Here is a 13,512-nt window from a genome sequence, read left to right on the forward strand (position 1 = left end):
ATGTGGTTGACATTTGTACCAAACGTGGTGTGTTACGTTCACAGTATATGCTTTTTAGCTGACTTTCATATCCGGTGGTGGAGGGAAGACGGTGTCGTTATTACAAGCCACAGCACTGCCAATCGGAGGATATCTAAGCTGTATTTGTGGCGATCAAACCGTCTTCTTTCACGGTAAGTGGGACAATCTTTAGCCTTTAGGTGGTGACCAAAACTAATCATGAAAAGTTGGGCCAAAGCAGGTATTCTTTGCTACAACAGTATGTATTAATGCTTTGAGAGAAATACCTAAACAAACAAAATCTAGCTGCTTCATAAAGAATTTTGAGTTTTAACTTATCTGTGGTTTTGCAGAAGTATACTTAGTTGACATTTACTCTGGCGATTGGGTTGACGAATGCACAGAAACACAGCAAATAAACTTTAATGATTCAGCTCAGCAGGTTTCCTGCCAACTTTACCTCCCCGACTTCTTCCACTTAGATCTTTAACTCTGCAAACAGGCTGACTGAGTACACCTCACTGCCAGTTCCCACAGTGGCCATCAGGTCATGTGATCTACACACAGGTGTGTGTTGTCACCAGGTAAAGATATCTGCCGGCCTGCAATGGAAGAAAATACACCAACGCTCGCCTCTCCTGGGGCTAGAGTTACGGCCCGGTCGTTGTGTCTTAGCTAACAGCAAACTGAACCCTCACTGCTCCTCTGTCCATCCTGCATTAAGGCTGCCTCTCTTTCCTGTACGTCCTCCTTAGATCCTGGTCAGCCATGTCTCTGGTTTCCTCTCCTCTTCATCTTTCCCTGCTGCAGTCACATGTGAAAAATCAGTGGAACAGTTGCTTTCAAACCTTACTTAAGTGAAAGGTTTTATAAGTGTCATCAGCCAAATGTACTTGAAGTTTTGCAGAAAAATGTTCGCTGATGTTTTGGGGGTAATAATACTTATGTATTTCACCGGTGTAGATATTGGGAGACACGACCGTCATCAGTCTTCTCTTCAGATTGTGTAGCCCATCTGTACCAGCCACTGCACATTTGAACAACACACCTCGATAAACCTTGTAAATGTTCATCTGATCTGTTCATCTGAATATGTGCTGGTGAGTGCATCTTTAGCTGACTTAATAATGACGCTTTGCAGCATTATGAGAAATGACCCGCTGCTCATTCTCTGAAATCACTGGACATCTCATTGCAATTACCCTCTCTTTGTCCGACTTTCTATTTTTGCTTGTGTGTTTGAATGTGAATAGGCTTATTATTACTACGCTTAGACCACTGTGATGCCGTATATACTGTAGTTATATGACCAGAATACCACAATCATTGATCCAGGTTTTGTCTTTACAGTTTGGTTTCCTTTCAACATTATAAAAATATTTCAAGTTTGGTAAGCTTGTCAGTAAAAAGAAAAACTCACATGTGAAGGCAGTTTACTGTGGTGTAATGTATTACTATAGGTGTGGAATAATTAGTCAGAATGAAGCATTTATGGAGCATGAATTTTGAAGCTGCTCGTGTTCATTATTCTTGATATTAGGCTGATTGACTAAAGATTAAAACTTGCATTTTGGCTACTGAAACATATTTACAGTAACAAATTAAAAGAAATAAGTAATCCAAAATCTTCACACTGGGATTTAAAGAACTATCTGCAAATGTTGGATTAAAACATTCAGTAACTGAACTAAAATTATCAACAGAATTGTGGAAATAAGGATGTTATATTAAATACATCTATGTGCAATCCAGCTGAAAGAAAAGTTTGAAGGCTGTGTAAAACATGAGTAAAACCACGCAATAATCAATTTTTGTTTTTTCTTTTTGTACATATACTCAATTAGAAGTTATATTCAGTGTTTTACCTCATCAATATCATTGTTTGTTTGTTTTTTTTTAATATGTGTGTTGTCTGACTTTTATGCCGGCGACTTGTTTCAAACTAGTTGGACAGGAGCAACAAAAGAATGTGGGAAAGTTGTGGGAAGCTCTAAAAAACACTTGTTCAGAACATTCCACAGAAAAACAGGTCCATAGGTAGCAGGTGACAGCATCGTGACTGGACATGAAGAAGCGTCTTCAAAAGGCTTAGTCGTTCACAAGCATAACAAACGTTCTACCCACCTTTTTTTTTTTTTAAATCAGGGTTGTATTCTGTTGCAGAAAAGCAAACAGCTTTGGGCTGTCCTGTCACTTAATAGCACTTTGTACCTCAAGAGGTGATAGTGAGTCCCTGTAGTGTCCATGTACCCTGAGTCCAACATGAAGGAATGAAGAAGTAGTGCTGTCCTGACGCTGCATCAAGGACGTCCTGATAAAACCTGGATACAGTGTCGGAGGCGGAGCCCTGTTCATTCCTAGGAAAGCTGCTCAGTGGCGCATGAAGCCAAAAAAAGCTCGAGCTCGTGGTTATAGAACTACCCAGAACTTCCTATTGTGGGGCACATGGAATGGAAAATGAATCTAGTGTTTTATAGCTTCTTCTTTCACAGCGTAAGCTTAAGCGACGGAGTCTTTTTGGGCCCCAGTGCATCACGTGATGTTGCGATCACACTGTTTGGCCCGTGCGAAAGTTGGCTTCAAGGCTGGTGCTCTTCCTGCGGGCTCGGGTTTTATTGATGCTGAACTGCAATGGTTCTTCTTCTTTTTCTTCTTCTTTGTTTGTCTGGAGTGGAGTTCTTACACACAGCACCTTTAATAAGTTTGTACATGAGCTGTCGGGTATCTGGAAATATTAATTTTACTCTCAAAATTAGCTTCAATTCTGAATTGTTCAGGTTTTCTCTTTTTTTTATCAAATCAGATAGCAGAGCATTTTCTTGGATACTGTTTTCACCCAAAGACAAATGACAGCGAAGTCTAAAATCTTTGTGGGTTTTTTTCCCATAAAAAGTGTCCTGCAGCATCATCACAAACAAGCACAGCCTGTGATGAAGTTAGTTTAGAAAACAGTGGAAGGAAAACAAAGGCAGAGGACAAAGCGGTGGGAAGGACGAGAAGAGAGCTTAGGTGAGAGAAGGAAGGGAGAGAGAGAGAGAGAGAGAGAGAGAGAGAGAGAGAGAGAGAGAGAGAGAGAGGTGTCCATGTCTCTCATTCTGCAAATAAACAAAAAGTAAACACCGGTGGAGGAAACACCGTGTCACCCGATGCTGCTCACCGCTCCTCCACCTGCCCACTCAGGTTTCCCAGAAGGCCATTCTGTCAGCCACAGGACAAAAGCAGCGCAAAAAGCCAACACCTCTTTCCTCCCGGGGCACTCGGAGACAATAGAGGGAAAAAAGCGATACAACACCTTTGTTTGCTGAGATTAAAACATGTTGCATTCCCTCCCTCTCTCCCCAGAGGTAACTCTACCGACCGAGAGATGCAACTGTGAGTGAACTTTCTCTCCCTTTTCTTATAGCTCATAAACTCTGCCTTATTATTTCTGTGTTTCCTATTGTTTGGGTGGCATTGTTGCGCATCTGGTGACGTTGTGATTAGCGGATCAGCCTTGGCACGCGGTGAATGAGCGAGCCGATCCTTTAGTGGGGCCTCCTGTCTGATACGGGTATAAAGTTGGTGGTGTGACCAGACTTGTGCTCCGGCCTGATTGTTAATGAAACTGAATAGCTGTTGACATAAAAGATTACCCGTCCTTAGCCTTCTATGCGGGGAATCTGACTCTGATGATAACATCTCAGGAATTCACGCGTGAACATGACATGTGCACTGATATTACTTTAATTATATCAAAGTAATCACTGAATAATTGCGTGATCCCTGTGCTGTGATAACAACACTTTTATTTTTGTGCCTCACATGCCCGGAAGAGTGAGACGGCTTCTCCCGGGCTTGGCAACAAGTCTTATGCAATTCCCGTGACTGTTATTACTCCACAAAGTCAATCGCCGACATGTAAGGCAACATCAAATCCACCAATCTATCACTACAGTGGCGGCAGGGAGGTCGCCCCCGAGACACGCACTCTCTCCACGGGGGGTTTCTGCCAATCTGGCAACCACAGTGGGAGGTCTCACTCTCATCAGCGCTGTAGGATCCAGACCAGTCATCTACCTTTCCTCACTACCCCCTGCCCCGTCTGCACACAGGCTTTAAAACAGAGTTAGCAAATAATGCTCCTGCAGTTTACACATTTCTCCTTTGGTTTTGTGTTGTATTAGAAATACTTTTCTTAAAACAAACAGTCCCAATGTTTGAAAGACTGTGTTGTCGTTGACTTTCTGAAATTCAAAAATGTTTTGGTGTGATGTAGAGACGTAGAGACCTCAAAACCACAAGAAAAAACTAACAAACTTACAAACTTTTTAATTGACACTGTTCATTTTAAGTTGAAAATGACTTAATTTTTAACTTTGTACTGTAAATACTGTTCTTCAGTTCAGTTTTTACTATTTTATGTATTACTTGTGTATTTCCAATTTATGCATATTTAACAGACTGCCTAACGAGGAAGTAACACCTGAAAGCTGAAACTGAACTGAGCCGATCTGGCGCCATATTTGAATGAGATGTGGGATGTTCTGTTGGTTGCATTCTTCGATGTCACTGCTAAATGCCACTGAATCCTACACACTGGATCTTTAAAATGCTCGGAAAAACAGCGGAAATACGAGTATCAGTGTCCACGTTTCAGATTCAAGTGGCGTCTAGACAAATTCAGCTCTATTTAGCTGGTGAACTGTATGCTTGTACAGTCTAATGTAACTCTGAACAAAGTAGCTGAGGGTGTCTCTCCTTGATGATTTACAGGATCTCAGACCGTTGAGAAAAAACAACCCTCCTCGCTCACATAAAGCGCTCATTCGTTTACATTGGCTTGTGGTTTCATGTGACTCTTAAAAAGACATCAGACCAAACAGGCCTATGGCTCTCAACGCTCGCCCTTCTCTGACAATGGCGAGAGGATAAAACATAAGCCCCTCTCCTCGAACCTTCCCACTCTCCCCTGCTGCACAAACAGTACGCCCATATAATGAGGCCGGGTGAGAAAGTGTAAAGTGGAGGTGTATTGAGGGGCCGTGTAAGCCGGTCTAATCCTCCTTCACAGCATTTGTTGTGTCATTAGGGCTCTATGGGTTGTGGATCCTGTGACACGGGCCCTATTCACTCCTGTAGCCCTCAGCCAGTTTGCTGCGGAGAGCTACTGTTGTGTTCGGAACAGCGGTGGATTTTCAAAGGTGGGAGCGCACTCAAAGGCCTCACAGGAGCTCCCCCCCCCCCCAGGGTCCAACATGTGTTCAAGTCTGGTCACACACAACAAAAACACAAAACTGGAACATTCACTCAGCAGCTTTATTTTTTGTGCAAATCTCATGACAGAGGATCTGGCTACATGGATGAACCAGTGATGATGTGGTATAGCATCCCTTTATTTATCATGGTGTGGGTGACAGCAATTGACTCAGCTTTTTAGTTTGGCTGAGGTTAATGCCGTTATGTCATTCAATCTATCCTCGTCTCCTGCCGACACAATTAAGACTTATTTTCTATTAATACATTCTCCTACAGAGCCTGGTGAAAAGAAAAGAACATTCTACCTTGCTGCTTCATTCATATCTTAAGCTTGGAGAAAATTATTTTATGTAGTATACAGTACCATGGAGAGTTACAGTATGTTTTTATAGTACATATATGTAATGTTTAAACAAGTTAAGTGAAACAATGGTCGCAGCCATTGCCAGTGGTATAGACCATACTCACACGGTGGCCATTTTCTTCAAATGTCATGCTCGGGTGCGAAGCGGGTTAACGTTACACTGCTGTATAAACTTAGTTGGTTTGACCTGGGATACAAAAATGTAAAATCTGGTTACACTATCGGAGCTGCGTTCAATCCTGTGAAAGCTGCCTAGCGGTGCATGAAGCCAAGAGAGTTTGCAAACTTCAAGAGGTTTGAGGTGTAAAATCACCTGGATGATTGATGAGCAACCAAAAAGATGTCAGTGAAAATTTGGAGGGACATGGGCCATAGTTAAGATAAAACAACATATTTGATAACCCATCAGCCAACGTTAGCATTTAACCTTTTCCCAACTAACATCACTGTGTGTTTCAAACCCAAGCTCAAATAAATGTGCCCAAGATGTGCCTTGATATTTTAAATTAGTTATGCCTTTCCTCTTGACTTGTGTAACACTATCAAATGTTAATGTTAGCTAGGAAGTGGCTGAATGCTTAATGGCTGAACGTTAATAGAAGCTAATAAATCACTTTGAAATGAGGCAAACTGTCCCTCCAGATTTGCACTTTCCATTGTCTCGACAGGTGCTCTCCAATAAGCGGGTAGTCTTGCTGTGGCAGTTGGTGTTACACGTTGTTCGGGCTTACACCGATTACATTACTTACCCACCACCCCATCACTGTTTTGCTTTTTCACAAACGTTTATGAGCAGAAGGTTTCCCCTCTGTACAGCAGCAGCGCCAGCAGCAGAGTTGCAGCGCAGAGTAACAGGAGTCACATTTCACCTTTGACGTGACAAGAGTAAGAGGAGTTGATCAACAAGACAATGGCGAAGGTCTTGTTGTCAAGGCAAAATGCAAAAGCAGACAATATTTTGGATTTATATCCAATTTTAATAGGGAACCTGGTAATATAGTTAATGATAATGTTGTACATACTACAGTGCTATAACTATACTGCAAGTGCTGCTGGAGCTTTTAGACCTTTATAGACTTTATTTCTTCTCCACACAACTTGGAAGCAGGTGAAGTAGAAACTACCACTCTGCTGCCAAACTCATTGCATTCCCTGTGACTAGACTACATCATATAAAAGTCAACCTGTATTATGTCAGTTAAAAGCTTTTAATGTGCAGCAGAAAATGTAATGGTTTAATCAAACTAACACAGATCCTGGGTGTATTTTTTTTTGTAAGGAGCCTAGTGTGCCTGGTTATACCTCTGTCGTCAGGAGCTTATTAGTTGGTGGGACAACTGCATCACCACGGCAACCCTATCAGAGCAGCAGTGAAATGACAGAAATTTGTCAGATTCCCTATGTTTATAGAACAATCTGCAACACAGCAGTAAGACATTTGAGCTTCCCACCCTGAGTGTTACATCAGAGGAAAATGGCCACCATGTGAATATTATCTATTGGTCTTTCAGGTTTTATAAAGTTGTTTTCAGAGTTTATTGACAGGTCTGAATCTTCAACTGAAAAACTGAGACAACATGGCACCATGCAGTTTGTAAGGCTCAGGTTTAGGCTCAGGGTATCCTGTTCCCAACCGGAAATTAATTCAACAGAACAAATGCTCATTATTCAACAGTTGAAGTGTATTTTTTATTACCTTTTCTAAAATGAAATTTGTGCAGTAACTAACCTACTTTGGCTAACTGTGGCTTAGATAACCTAGTCAATGTGTGTTGCAATGAATGTATCTTCTACTTGGTGCAGCTACTGTACTTTCACCTCCTGTGTATCGTACCATACAGAGCTGATACGAGGTAGTAGAGATTAACTGTAAACCATAGAACTCAGGAGAATGACTAACATATTCTTATACAATACCATATCATGGAACAAGCATCACAAAGAAGCGATATTGCTTTTGGCTACAGCTCTTATTGCTGGCTCATTAAAACATTAAAATGGCTCAGATGATACAAACGACTTGGATTATATTTCCCAAACCCAATACAACAATACTCATCCTTTCTTTAAGAGCATATGCAAACGTTCCTTACACTGGTGTAAATATTATGACTTTTCCAGACATTTCCAATGCAAAATAAATAAAACATAAGGCCAGTTTTGCCAGTGATTTGACAAAAAACACACTCTGTAACAGAGTATAGTACTTAACTGCATGGCTGATTTCTCCTTAAAAATGGCCGAACAAGAAACTTATTCAAAAATTTCTTTACTGAAAAGATATGCTAAAGTCATGAGTGCTAACATTTAATGCGATCCAAGGACTTTTCAGTCTGAATACGGATGGTTTAACTCATTATCAGCACCAGCAGACGCCCCGTATCAGGACTGTTCACCCTGATCCTGATCTCACTTAGGCTGTTCTTTGAGCTGGTGTTCCCTGAGAGCACCAGTGAATGTAGCCGTCCACACATGCAGGGCCGTCCCAGCGGAGAGCGTGAGGAAGAAGAGGAAGGCAACTTGGAAACCGAACCAATCCACTACGCCTCCGGCCAGAGCGCTGAACGTCAGCTTGCCCAGCACCTCCAGAGTCGCCAGGAAACTGTAGTGAGTCGCCTGATGGTGAGAGGAAGGAGTGGAGAGGTGGAATGAGGGGAGAAGAGAGGAGGAATGATGGAAAAAGAGTGTGATGAGGAAGTTAAGGAGAGGGAATTGAGAAACAGGATAAGCAGGAAGGAGAATGGAAAATAAAGGGACATTGTAAGTGCAAGGAGGGGGCAGTATACGGCTAAGTAGAGAGGTGAGGGTAGCACAAAATAATCAGTGTAAACAGATGAGACTAAAAACTTTTTTTTTTTTTTTTTTTTTAGGAAAAAAATCTAAAGTGTAAAAGGGAACGATAGAAGAGGGTTAGGAGAGACTGGAAGCCTGAAAGAGAAAGCGTGAGATCATGGCCTGAGACGATGGATGGAGGCCAAACGAAGAAGAGTATCTGATCCCAGCCTCAAGGCTTTCAAGACGGGGTAAGAGAGAGAAAGAGAGGGACAGAGATTACCTAATCTCCCCCAGCCTCCACCTCCCACTGTCTGAGAGCACAGCATCAGGTGAGACAGGTAACTCCAACACAACAGATGGACTCTAGTGACACCTAGACCATTGACCAAACAACTTCATTCATTGGCTCAGGGTTCTTCATTTCATCGTAAACAAAAACATTGAATCTTTCCATAAATTATAGACTCAGTACAGACTCAAAGCCTGCATTGACAAATAAATTATTCTGAAACATTTTCATATACACAATAAAGAAGATTCTAAGATATTTTTTACTCTGAGTGACAAATGCTGACACTGCAGCAAATAAACAAGGGTGTTGTTATCTTCCACTAATGTATATCCACACATTAGAACATAAGCTTCTTCTACAGGATTAAAAATGTTTGTTTTGCATATTTTCTTTTCTAGTTGTCAATTCAGAACTAAAGCTGCAATGCTAGAAATAATCTGCAAATTTGAGGTCTGAACCAGTGATTCTCTGGTGTGGGAAGGCAGTGCAGGTTGGCCTCTAGAGTGTATTTACAATAAATAATTGGTGACTGATTTGATTGAGTTTAAAGATTACCATAAAATATTTATTATAGAATATTCCCAGTTACAAAACAAATCAGATCTGATAAAACAAGGAAGTTAAATTACATCTTATATTGTGTCAGTGATTGGGCATTATTACTGCATGGGCTGAAAGATATGCACATTTATAAAGTTTCATGGATGGTACATTTATTCACACTGCATTGACATAGGCCCATGTTCACTTAGAATTATTCTGCCACAGTTCCTGTCCTGAAGATCTTCATCTGGCTAACATGCATTTGTTTTAAAAGCGAGTGTATCAGTTCTATTTATCTTTTTGAACACAGCTAATTCCAGGATGCATAGGCATGAAGTAATATATCTATTTGTGACTATGTAAGATTATAAACTGTTATATAATGATGGTGAGACATAGTATCTTTTAGGTGCCATAGGGTCCCATGTTGGAGTGCCGTTCATACTCTTAGGTTACATGTAAGCCAATAGCTATCAGATTTGGTTGCTCAGTAATTGGAATTCTGAGTGATAGCATTGGCTATCAACTTTTCCCAGTAATGTCATGTCTTAATTTTAATAAAGCAAGATCAAGATAGTCCGGCAATACCGATTCATGGGCTGCTAGAACACCAGACTACAGAGCGGCTTCTTTCCTCAGGTTGTGAGACTCTTTAATTCATCCTCAGCACTCCTTAAAAAACAAAATTAATTCTCAGAATTCAACCGGGTGACAGGCATTAAGTTTGTTCACTTATGTATGTCATTACGAGTTAAAAACTGCTTGCAGTAAGTTTAATTAAAAAGAAAAAAGAAAAAGATTTACAGATTAATCAATAATGAGTTGCAGCTTTAAATCCTTCAATCATTTACTTGCAGTATGGACTGGATTTGTGGTTTCTAATTTAATAGAGGCAAAACCATGCTGACTAGTAATTCTTATCCATGGACGCTACCATAAGCTTCTAAGACCAGACTATTTCTTTAGGACCACAATCACGTCAGTTTGAACCGAATACTTCTCACTAGTAAACAAATCCTTTAAATAAAATGATGTGAATTCGATGAGAGTTCAAGAAGTGGTGGTGAGTCTCTCAGCTGAGTCTGTGGTCTGTACGCTGAGGTAGAGAGCTCTGAGAGTCTGTGTGACCACAGCTAAGTGGAGTGCCTTTATTCTGAGCAACTTGTTTAACAGATTCGGTTTCTTTCTCCTGGGGATCGTTAACAAGCACTCACACTATCAGCTTTCTGTCACTGGATAGCGCTACCTTCAATAACACACACATATACACACACAACGAGTACAGGCGAGCTAATGCTCCTGTGTGCCCGTATACACACACACACACACACTGATTCACACACCGACACACTAAAAAGCAAATGGTATATGTGTCATGAGAACCTCTCAAATTAACCGTGTTTCTCATCATTGCATGTTGTGATTGATTCTTCTCTGTTATTTATTTTATTACTAACCAGATATCTGTGCTACAGCCTGTGATCCCCCCCTTTCTTCTCCACTTTATGAGTGACAGCAATTTAAATGATAATTTGTCACCTTCAGAGACTGACTGAGTGACGTCTGAATGGCTGTGTGAACAGCGATCACCTCCAGGCAACGATGGCCCAGTTACGACAGGGACAAAAGGAGTTATGTCGAAGAGGAGAAAACGAGAGAGGAGAGGAAAAAGTCAGGAGCGTTTATAGGACTACAGAATGACAAAGAGTTGCAGTGAGGGGGTAGGAGGGACAATATCAGTGAGGGGGCAAAATACAGGAAAGAGAGGTGGGGGGACAAGAAGAAAAGAAGCAATGAATAGAGACTTGGTCTGACATTCTCCAGGTAGAAACAGCTGATGAGAACTGACAGGCTCAGGTGACAATAGGTGTGGTACTGTATGCTGAAGACATCCCTCTCAGGCCCCCTTTTGACAACTAACGGAAATGACCTAAAATTATATAATAGCCCCTTAAACCAAAACAGAGGATAGGACAGAATGGATTGAGGGAGGAAGAAAAGAAAAGAAAGACTGCGTTGTGTGTTTGTTAGGCCACAGGAGATGACCTAACACCAAAGAATGAAACAATTAAGACAAAAAAAAATTGACGACGAGAGTCAAATCGTTAAATAACAGCAGTCTAGGTCTTGGCGGTTTTACCTGAATGCTTTCCTCAGCCCTTTGAGTGCAATGCATCATGGTAGTGAAGGTGAGCGTGGTGATGAGACCGCCCAAGAAGTGTTGAACACTCATGCTCAAGACGGCCATACCTGAGGGAGCAAACACACACGAGAATCATCAAGCAAAAACACGACCGAGTGCAGCATAAGTTTTCCTAAAAGAGGCAGAAAAGTATAAATTTCACACTGTTGTCTGCACTGCTACACTTCTCACTACATTGTTCTGTGTTGAGACAAAGCAGCGGGAAATGGTAAGCTGCTGAAGTGTCTTCTCTCCCTTCTCCCACCACCACCACCCCCCCTCGTCCCCAAAACACATGTAGTGTATCCTCTGAGGGGAAGTGGCAGAGCGGTGTTAGTGGAGAAACACAGAGGAACCACAGAGCCTATCTGTCTCTGCTCCCGCTAACACTGAATTATTCACTCAAGCCGCCAGAGTTTTTCCTGAATATGATTCTTCAGTCAGCGACACAAGACTGTTGGAGTCACACAGATGCACCGACTGATCAGACTGGAGGAGTGGGAAGCGGAGGGTTATCATGTAATATTGAAAAATCTGAAACTGAATGTTTTTTTTCTTGGTTGAGTTTTCCTGAAATCTTTGTTCTGGGTTTAAAGCAAAGGAGGGGGAGAGGCCTCAACTTTCAGACTGAGAGGCTTGATAGAGGAACAGACAACTCTGACAGAGATGAAAGGTGCAGATCTGAATCCCAACAGCTTTGCGACTGGCTGTGTAACACAATCAGATGTGTCATTCAGACATTAATAACTCAATGGCTCACTGGAGAGACAGAAAGCACCTGTCTATCAATGTCCTTTGCGTTATCCACTCTCATTCTCTATAAATACTCAACATCTGGTTCAAAAGCTTACAGGCCAGTGGTTCCCAATCTTTCCTTAGATTGTGACGCTGGGTCCGACAATTTCTGACAATCAAACATCCACATCGACTACAGAGGTTAAAGTAAGCAAGGTTTGAGTTCTGCTCCATTCTTCTCTATAAGTTTTTGTGATTACAAATAAGAGCAAGGCAATGAATGCCACTGAGGAGAGACAATCTGAAAGTGTTCTATGTTATCTGCACATTTAAACAATTACAGCGTCTTCCTCCCCAACATGGTCAGCTGACAGGTTGCACAAGCTTGCTCACTCCAAAGACTAGAATGACCGCCCAGTGGTTGTATGCCTCCGTTCATAAGTCAAAAGTCAAGATACAATTTATATCCATTTATGTTAGTACTTTTAATTTATCAAAGATATTAAGTGTAGCTGTGAAATGAAAAGTGTTTTTGCAGAACATTATGATGTCACAGGGAAGCTGACCTTTGATCTTTTGGTTATAAAATGTCATCACTTTGTCATCATTGCAGAAGCCCTGAGGGCAAGTGGCAAGTTTTCTAAGTCTGATCTAAGTCATTTTATCTCCTGTGATTATGAGTTCAATGAATGAGCCTTCTTTTTTCACTTGGTTTAACAAATGAAAAAAGAAGGATTTTTTTTTTTTTTTTTTACCAGTACTCCAGTCATATTCATAGGAGAGAAAACTATTTAGATCAGACATACAAAGTGGCTTACCATAAATACCTCTCCTGGCCCCCAGGGATTTTGTTATTTATCCCATAATACATTGGTGTGAAATCTCATCATAATAATAGCATGAATCACTGGGTTATGGCCATTCTCGTCAGTGACCACACAGACCTTCAACCTTTGAAAACAAAGTCTGATCTGCTCATCCTTAAGTCGAAGTGGATGTTTGTGCCAAATTTTAATAAATTCTCTCAAGGTGTTCCTAAGATATCATGTTCACCTGTATGGAATCCTCTTATTACTTATTTGGAGAACACTGATGTTACCATGAGGTTTGAAAACCACTGCTGTAGGCAGCTGATGAATTGACAAGCAGTTCTGGGTCAACTGTTTGTTGTACCAGCAGACTCCAGGTCACCTGACCAAAGACCAGACAAGTACAGGCATCAGTTACTCTACCAAAGGAGTTACTGTGAAGCTAAGTGTCTACTGTAAATCCTGTTGGCCAAATGTTACCTAACTTTTAATATCAAATTACATACCTGCCAGCCAGACTCATTCCACTAGAAGAATGAACGCACACACATCATGTCACCACAACACAATAGTAGAT

General features: G+C 41.2%; 1 protein-coding gene across 3 annotated transcripts in view; it reads right to left on the reverse strand.

Moving 5' to 3' along the window:
- Positions 1-5,274: 5,274 nt before the first annotated feature.
- mfsd3 (major facilitator superfamily domain containing 3) overlaps positions 5,275-13,512 on the reverse strand; it is a 34,040-nt gene continuing 25,802 nt past the window's right edge. For 2 of the 3 annotated variants that reach the window (XM_037098688.1, XM_037098687.1), the window contains exons 5-6: positions 11,350-11,459; positions 5,275-8,215 (exon numbers count right to left, since the gene is read on the reverse strand). In XM_037098688.1, the coding sequence (XP_036954583.1) occupies positions 8,009-8,215; positions 11,350-11,459 (317 nt within the window). In that variant the 3' untranslated portion in view covers positions 5,275-8,008. The remainder of the gene's footprint in view (positions 8,216-11,349; positions 11,460-13,512) is intronic. The other variant, XR_005075157.1, reaches the window with a different exon arrangement.

This window comes from Acanthopagrus latus, chromosome 5, assembly GCF_904848185.1.
Source record: "Acanthopagrus latus isolate v.2019 chromosome 5, fAcaLat1.1, whole genome shotgun sequence".
Lineage (NCBI taxonomy): Eukaryota > Metazoa > Chordata > Actinopteri > Spariformes > Sparidae > Acanthopagrus > Acanthopagrus latus.